This window comes from Urtica dioica, unplaced genomic scaffold (assembly GCF_054948205.1).
Source record: "Urtica dioica subsp. dioica isolate 48M unplaced genomic scaffold, U.dioica_male_clone48M_v1_H2 Urtica_dioica_male_H2_contig_63, whole genome shotgun sequence".
In the NCBI taxonomy this organism is placed as follows: domain Eukaryota; kingdom Viridiplantae; phylum Streptophyta; class Magnoliopsida; order Rosales; family Urticaceae; genus Urtica; species Urtica dioica.
The window spans coordinates 1-8,905 of NW_028297253.1; the positions used below are offsets into that span (position 1 = coordinate 1).

Below are 8,905 nucleotides of genomic sequence, written 5' to 3' on the forward strand. Positions count from 1 at the left end.
TTCGTCCATTTTGAGGATGAGTATGAGGACACGGATGTCTGAAGCTGATGCCAAGTTGAGCCAGGAGAGGAGCAAATGAACGAAATTCTCCACCCCTGTCAGTCTGCAGACACTTGAGCTGAGTGTTGAACCGTCTCTCCACATGTGCCTTGAATAGCACAAACACTTGCTTTGTCTCATCTTTGGTCTTCAGTGGATAGATCCAAGTGAATCTGGTGTGATCATCAAGAAACGCCACATAGTACCTGTAACCTTCAGTTGTAACAATAGGTGCTGGTCCCCAGAGATCAGCATAGACTATATCAAGTGGTGCCTTAGCATGAAAGTCAGATCTTGGATAAACTGTGTTTTTTGATTTACCAAGTCTGCAAGAGTTACAGAACTTTGACTGATCTCTAAGTTGACATTTCACATTGTTCTTTTGTAAGGCTAGTGAGAGAACTTTTTCACATGGATGTCCTAACCTTTTGTGCCACAGATCACAGTCTGTTTGGACACTATTATTGACACTATTACTGACATTACAGGAATCTAAATTGGTAGAGTTCTTGACAGGATTGCTTGTTGCTGAAGTAAGTGCCATAGCTGAGTTTGACTGAGGCTTTGACTCTCTGGCTTTGAGCTTGGCCACATCCAGCTTGTAGAGATCGTCTTTAAGCTCCCCGGTTAGAAGGACCTGCTTCGTACTCATGTCCTTGATACAACAGCCATTTGAATTGAATTCAGCAATGACATTGTTATCTCTGGTGATCTTAGACACACTGACTAAATTTTTTGTGATTTTTGGCACATGAAGTACATTCTTTAATATGAGATTTCTTTTCTTCGCCTGAAACTGTGTATCACCTAGATTCAAGATAGGGATAGAATTACCGTTACCAACAGTCAGCTTGTCTTTGCCTTTGTAGTTCTCAGAAACAGCAAGGTTGGAGAGGCTTGATGTGATGTGGCTCGTGGCTCCACTGTCAACATACCAAGACGGATCATCAATGACATCTTGTGTAGCTATCAGCGCAGCCGAGTGACTTGTTGTGGACTGAGTTGCAGGTTGACTTGAGGTTGATGCAGCTTGGATCTGGAAATTCTGATCAAAGCGAAACCAACAAGCAGAGGCAAGATGACCAGTCCTCGTGCAAATTTGACAAACAGGTCTGTTACCTCGACCACCACGTCCTCGATTTCCACGGCCACTGCGTCCTCGCGATTGCTGATTTCCACGACCGCGTGCTCTACTTTCAGCAACATTTGCAGAGGCGTGTGAAAGATCGAGATTGAGCGCTGAGTTTTGTTGATCAAGCCGAGTTTCATGGCATTGTAAAAGAAATTGTGCCTCAGCAAGTGACACAGAATCAGGTCTTGCAGTGAGGATTGCCACAACCGAATTGAATTCTGCATCCAGGCCTCCAAGAACATACATAAGCAGTTCGTCATCGCTCACCGGCTGTCCTGCGGCGGCGAGATTGTCGGCGATTACTCTGACTTTCATGATGAAATCGCTGACGCTGAGAGAGCCTTTCTTGATTGTCTGGAGTTGTATGCGCAATTGTAGCAGCCTTGCCTTTGAACTTCCGGCGAAGAGTTGCAGGAGCGCAGACCAGATCTGAGCTGAGTTTTGGCACCTGGACACGTAGCCTAGCATTGAATCCGAGACAGAGGACATGAGCCAGGACATGATAGCTTGATCTGTACGGATCCAGACAGAGTACTCCGGATTAGGCCTGGTCCTGTTGACGGTGGCGTTGTCTCGACCTCCGATCTGAGATCCGATCGCCATTGACTCCGTCGTTGAGCTTTCTTCGATTTGGATGAACTGCAGTGGTGCAGATCTTGTTCCATCGAGAAATCCTTCGAGATCGTGCGCGCGAATCGCAGCTAGCACCTGAGATCTCCAGAAGAAGAAGTTGTCTCGATCGAGCTTGAGCGTCGTCGGAACAAGATGAGTCGCAATCGGAAAAGCATTTCCATGATTCGCCATGGACGCTAGTCGAATGCTCTGATACCAAGAGAAGATTTGAGAATGCGGAAGAGAGAGAGAGAGAGAGAGAGAGAGAGAGAGAGAGAGAGAGAGAGAGAGATGAAGTTTGTTGTTGATCAGAATTCTGATCTAACTGATTTTCATTGATTGTAACGCATTACATTTCAATTGCTTATATACTAAGCTATTAACAGGAGGTAGTTACATAAGTTAGTTTCGTTCGAGACACGTGTCAAGTAGTCACTGGAGGTGCTCTCAACTAGCTATAAGCTGAGCTGGACTTCTCAGCTTCACAATGGTCAGTTGCAAAAACGTTTAATAACTTTTGCTATATATTACTGAAAACTTATAATTAGCATAGTCCATATTTTCCTAATCATTTAGTTTACAACTATTTCCACATAATAAATAATGTAGAATTTTATATAAGGACCGATCACAATAATATTTAGACTAGATTCATTCAAAACGTTGATTTTTGTTAAAGATACGGAGTTCACGGTACCAATAAAAAAACAAAGAAAATATAAAACTTACTAAAGACGAGTGTCATCGTACGATGACCCGTTAAATATCATTATGTAACTTAAAGCACACCCACACACTATATGTGAACAAACACAGTTCACACTTATTTATACAAAACGTATGACAAAAAGAAGCATAGAAGCTTTAGTAGTAACCAAGTGAAATTACTTATAAATTAGTTGAAATTCATGGGGTACTTTGGCTGTTTGTTCGGGGAGAAAAGTCCGAAGTTCCTTTCGACCTCGGCTCCGTCCTTGACGTTCTCGTCAAACATTGCGAAAATGTAGGCCTCGATAGCGTTGGGCTTCTTCGGAGACCCACTTTTGACGTGTTGCACCAAATTACTGTTGTAAGTCATCGCGTTGTCCGTGTTCGCCGCCGGGTCACCTACGGTGGGCCACCCGGTCTCCGAAACCACGATCCCGATCGACCCTCCACCGGACCGCTCGAGGGCCGAGTAGGTCGCGTCGAGAATGGCATCGAAGAGGTTTTTGTACCCAAACTGCCCGTCTTGCACGACCACCGAATTCGACCTAAACAAAGCGAAGTCGAGGGGAATTTCCCGAGTATTCTGGGTGTAGCTGAAATAAGGGTACAAGTTCAAGAGCAGCGGCGACTGATTCTCGACGAGGAACTGAATAACCGAGCCCATGAGCTCAGCGTGATCCGGCGCGATGGTCCCCGCAGAGGGCGGGGACGCCGTGGCAATGGCTCGGGTGTCGATGGCGGTGGAAACCTTGACTTGGCCGCCGAGGCTCAAACCGTTGAGGGCGTTTTGGACATTTCTCATGGCGGGGACGAGGAAGGGGGCGGATCCACCGTCGGAGGGCTGGACCTCGTTCCCGACCGCGATGTATTTGATTCGGACGTTTCCGATGAAGTTTTGGACGTTGTTCTTGACCCACGTGTCGGCCTCGGGTTGGCTCGAGGCGAGGCGACGGAGGTCCGGGTTTGGGACGCCGAGGATGAGCTCGATGTTGGTGCCGCGGAGAGCCTCGAGGGCTTCTTGGTTCGGATCGTAGAGTCTCATTCTTCGGATGTTGTTTTGGTTGAAAAGGGCTATCACTTCTTGCTTCGGTGGCAAGTTATTGCCATTCATTCCATAGCACACCCCAATTTGAGCAACTGTATACGGTAATGAGTATGTCATCATAAATTAAAAAGGAACAATAATAGTCAGCGAACATAGTGCAGTGAATACAAGGAGAATAGTATTTAAGAGCAATACAGAAATAATTTTTCGTTTGAGCCAAAATTAATTCATGAGTATTGGCTGGTTCTGATTCAATTATGTTAAGTCAATGCAAAAAATATTATGTTTCCTAAACTAACAAAAAAAAAATGGTGGTTCAAGTCATGATAAAGTAATTTTTTGCAGATACTAAAAATTTGTTCAAAAGAATAAAAAAAATTTAAAAAAATTAATGAAATCCTATTCAGAAGGCTAAAAATGTATATGTATATGATACGTAAAATATGTGCCTCGACGATATTATAAGAGATATGAAGTACAAGAATGTTGCAAGAAACTGCTAACAAATCCGGTACTTACCTAATATATATATATATATATATATATATATATATATATATATATATATATATATATATAAATATATATATATATTTAATATCATATATGTGTGCCTAAAAAGTAACAATTATTATGAGAGAAACGAAAAGAAAAAACAGAAGAAGGAGAGATGCCATAAAAGAACTTTACGAGAATACTGTGCATATATTCGTTATAATAATTGACTAAAGATAATGAAACACATAAATAAGAAGGAGGGAGTCATTTAAGATAAAAGAGACATAAAATTTTTGTCCTTACCAAAAATAATTATTTGATATTTGGTTATAGTTTTGTGATACCAATATGCAAATAACATTATGATAACTCGCAAGTAATACCGTAATCAGAAATATATTATTTCTGCTGAAAGTGTGATAATGAAAAGGTATATAATACGTAAAATATGGGATTGCCTCAACAGTAAAAGAAGGAGACATGCAAAAGAATAATGTTTAAGAAACTGCAGGAAAATGTATGGCTATTAATGATTTTAAGACTTACAATTTCAACTATTTTTTTAATCAATTAATAGCTATTCTGTATAATATATGCAAAGACTGTATATATAGAGATGTCGTAAAAGAACTTTCACGAGATTGTGCTACTGCTTTAAGAATAAAAAAAAATGCTTACAATAAGAATATACATATTTTTGCTATCTGATTACGATAATTTAGTTTCATTCATATAGAGAGTGAGGCATATAGAGATAACCTGTTTTATCAACCGTGACCAAAAGAAGGCCAAACAACAGTAATGTGGAGACAATGAAGTTACAAGGTTTTGGCATGGTGAGAAAGAAGCTGTATAGGAAGAACTAAATTTTAATTTCTTGCTCAAATATTTTTCCTGAGCTACGGTTTTATAGAAAGCAAAAACATCATTATAGGTTGAGTCTGAGAGACTTGACAGCGGACTTTTCTAAACTAGCTAGCTCTTACAGTTTCCACGTATACGTAGATATTATAATTTGACAGTTTTTTTTTTTTTTTTTTTTTTTTTTTTTTTTTTTTTTTTTTTTTTTATCAAATATAATTTGACGATTCAGAGCTGAAATATTGATAGCTAAAAATGCACAACAAGAATTTAAGACGAACTTGGCTTCTTACTTTCGTACAACCTCTCTAGTTTTCCACATAAATAAACCGACATTATGATATAGAAGGGCTTAAAATATCTTGTACCAAATAGCATAGCTGGAGTCTATGAGTTGACCTCGTAAATAATGAAAAAAGAAGATTAAAATCCACGAAATGTAAAATTTCTTTTTATGACGGTTAAAAGATTTTTTTTATATAATTTGTGTAATATCTAATATAATTAAAAATATAGTTAATGATTAAATATATTTCATTATGTTGGGCATATATGATATAAAGTAAACACTGAAATTATTTACACAATATCTTTTCCAGAGGGAGATGGTAAGAAAGTAACCTTATAATTTGGTCTGATGACAAAATCGCGGTTTTAAACATTATAATTTAGAAACAACTGTATCTGATATTCTTATTTTGGAAGTAATGGTCTTTGTAATTTTTAAGATACAAAATTATTAATCATAGGAAAATTAACAGAAAATAGCCATTTAAAATTAATTAATTGGTTAAGTACTTCAAGTTTTATGTTTTAAAAAAATAGTTAAAGCTAATATTATTAAAAACATTTATAACAGTGTGATAACAATTTATATACATAATCTATCACTTTCAAAATTTCAATCTTACGTAGATTTTTTTTCCTAAATCTAGTGCCTTCACATTTTAGATATTTTACTTGTTTTATACAAACTTTTACTAATTAAATGTTTTAATTTCAATTAATTATTTAGCTATAACATTTATAAATGCTTAATGATTAAAAGGCTCTTAATCCAGCAATAAATGAAACGGGGTTTCATAAAATTTAGCTTTAAAAACAGAAGGAAAAAAAAGGTACATAAACTTCATATTTTTTTTGGGTAAGGACTTGGTCCATTCACAAGGTCCCACTCTTCGACCAAAGCACATGAGCCCAATAACTATATTAACGTTTTGTGGAATTATTTCTCACATCAATAAATTCTTTTACATAAAATTCTGAGAAGCCGGTTATGAATACATATAAAATTTATAGACAAAATTGCTTATAGTAACCGATTTTTGTATTTTATTGTGAAAATAACATGCTTAAAGATTTTATTACAAAAATAGCTTGTTAAGTTATTAACAGTCATTCTTGATGTTTACAATATTAGCGTATATATAATAATATATTAGTTATTATTATTATTATTATTATTATTATTATTGTATTTATGATTATTTCTCCTTTTCTTTATTTCCCTTTTTGATGTATTAGGGTTATATATACCCAGACTATTCTATTTCTTTACAATGCAATTCATTATTCAAACTTCCTCTTTTTTCTCTGAATCCCTAAATTTTCATGGTATCAGAGCCATCTTCTCCATTCATGGTTTTTGTTAATTGATTGGAGAAAGTTAATATACCAAGCATGGTGTTCGCGGATCGACCTACGTTTTTCGTCTGTATCGTTGGTATTTTCGCCTCCTTTTCTTGATTTTTGGATGCCGTAATTGGTTGAGTGAGTATCATGTTCGTCGGTTTGGTGTTGTTTTGGATGCGTTGTTGATTTCGTTTTCGGATTTCGATTTGGGGTTTCTCTCTGTTTGTTTGGATTTCGTTTTTTGGAGTGTTTGGATTTGTGTTTTTCGATATGGCGGGTCGTAGAGATGATTCCCTTCAGGAAATTGGTGTTCAACTGGATGGCAAAAATTACTCATATATTGGAGTTATGTTATGAGGCATTTTTTGCGTGGAAAATCGATGTGGAGTTATGTGTAGGGTGTGCGTCGTAAGCCTACCAATGAGAAGGCTGAAGATTTTGCAACTTCGATTGATGTTTTGGAGGCTGACAACGCGAAAATTATCATGTGGATTAACAATTCTGTTACCCACTCGATCGGTGCTCAGTTGGCGAAGTACGAGACTGCGAATGAGGTCTAGGGACATCTGGAGAGACTCTATACTCAGTCTAATTTTGCCAAACAGTATCAATTGGAGATGGATATTCGTGCGCTTCGGCAAAACGGTTTGAGTATTCAAGAGTTCTATTATGCCATGTCATCATTGTGGGATCAGTTGGCATTGACTGAGTCGACTGAATTGAAGGCAGTGGCGGCTTACATCTCTCGGCGTGAAGAGAAGCGATTGGTTCAGTTCCTGATGGCCCTTCGTGACGACTTTGAGGGATTGCGTGGTGCGATTCTTCACCGCAGTCCTCTTCCTTCTGTTGATTCTGTGGTCAACGAGCTGCTGGCCGAAAAGGTTCGTCTCAACTCCAAGATTGATAAGGAGAGTCCATCACCCGCGGTGCCTGCTGTCCTTGCTGCCCCGTACCGTTCTCATGCTAGTAGTACGCCCATGTCATCACTCCCTCTGGATAAATGTGCCTTCTGTAAAGAGAAGAGACATTGGAAGGCTCAGTGTCCGAAGTTAGGCAGGGACAGAGCATAGCCGCAGCAGCAGCAACAACAACGCTCAACCCAGCCTCAGTCTCTCTCGACAGCTCCGTGGGCACCCCGTCCGACGGCTCCATGTGTTGTCAATGGTGCCCACAAGAAGAGTAGTAGTGTCTATTTATGTACATTTGATGTCATATAGTCTTACGAAGACTCTTGCTTGTAATTGCTTATTCATTAAATAAAAAGTTGAAACGTTCATTCAATCTTCCTTGTCTGAAGCTTTATGATAAAACCATAGTCTTTTAGTCCATAAACAAACTAAACAACTTACGAAGAGACAAATGTAGATTTGCATGAACAAACTCTTCGTAGTTTGCTTAAAACGATATATTCGCAATCTTAGGGTCAAATGACTATTGACCTCAGTATGATTGTTAGAAGAATCTATGATGTCTGGTTATGAGGCATTGAGAGTTGGGGACTCTATAGTTCTTCTAGGTATCTTCCGAAGGTACTGAATTGACCAGTGCACTTCTAGAGACAATATAAGAACAAACCATTTAACCTCTTATGTCTCGAAGTCACTATGTATGAATTGCATCATGCTTACCTTAATCCTGAAATGAGACATGCCATTTCACACCTTAGTATTCTCATTTGAGAAAGTCAGAGTTCGGACTCACTATGTCATTCCGAACAGGGCCTATTGGTGAAATACTAAGTTGTGAGTATGTCATGAGTAACTTTGTGAAGTTCTCATAGATATGGAATTCATGTACAAGATTGCTGAAATGCAATGTATGTCACCTCATGCTTTGTTCCTTGGAGTGTGAATAAATGAACTGGCCAGTGTCCAAATTGAGTCCTGACTCTTTTGGATGAAACAATGTGACTTGTTAGCTCCTCGTCAATACATTGTTTCTAACTTATTCACAAGCGACAAAGGAGTTGAGGAAATAACAGCTAGAAGGGTAAAATGGTAATTTAGTAAATCCCGACTAGCTGATGACATTCATGAAGGGTAAACATAGATAATATTCAGTGGATCCGCTCATCATAATTAGGTCGAATTCTTGAGTAGAAAATAAATTCATTTGAACCGAGAGATTTTCAGTGTCAGCTCTTTAGTGGAGTCAGTTGGCATTAAGCTAAACTTGGAAAAGGTTTGTGAACTTTTGAGTCCAAGTGTTTAGCTAAAGCTTTGTTCATTTGGGTCCATGAGGTCACTGTCACGAATCACATCGATAGGAATAGTTAAACTGGAAGCTAAGTCAAAACAAGAACGAAAATTGTCGAAAGGGTATTTTTGTCTTTTGAGACATAAGGATGAAATGGATGTCAATAAATTTTGACAAGTTCA

The 8,905-nt window shown here is 38.3% G+C and overlaps 1 protein-coding gene across 1 annotated transcript; it reads right to left on the reverse strand.

Moving 5' to 3' along the window:
- Nucleotides 1-2,451: 2,451 nt before the first annotated feature.
- Nucleotides 2,452-4,896, reverse strand: LOC149376162 (putative glucan endo-1,3-beta-glucosidase BG3). The gene is made up of 2 exons (XM_089606622.1): nucleotides 4,794-4,896; nucleotides 2,452-3,628 (listed from the first exon to the last, which is right to left on the reverse strand). The coding sequence occupies exons 1-2, from the start codon at nucleotides 4,867-4,869 to the stop codon at nucleotides 2,679-2,681; spliced, it is 1,026 nt and encodes a 341-aa protein (XP_089462748.1). The 5' UTR covers nucleotides 4,870-4,896; the 3' UTR covers nucleotides 2,452-2,678.
- Nucleotides 4,897-8,905: the final 4,009 nt, after the last annotated feature.

Excerpts from the sequence above, each read along its gene's own strand:
- LOC149376162 (XM_089606622.1), bottom strand. The coding sequence starts at position 4,869 with ATGCCAAAACCTTGTAACTTCATTGTCTCCACATTACTGTTGTTTGGC. Across the intron at positions 3,629-4,793 it reads GGTCACGGTTGATAAAACAG|TTGCTCAAATTGGGGTGTGC; the intron begins GTTATCTCTATA and ends TACCGTATACAG.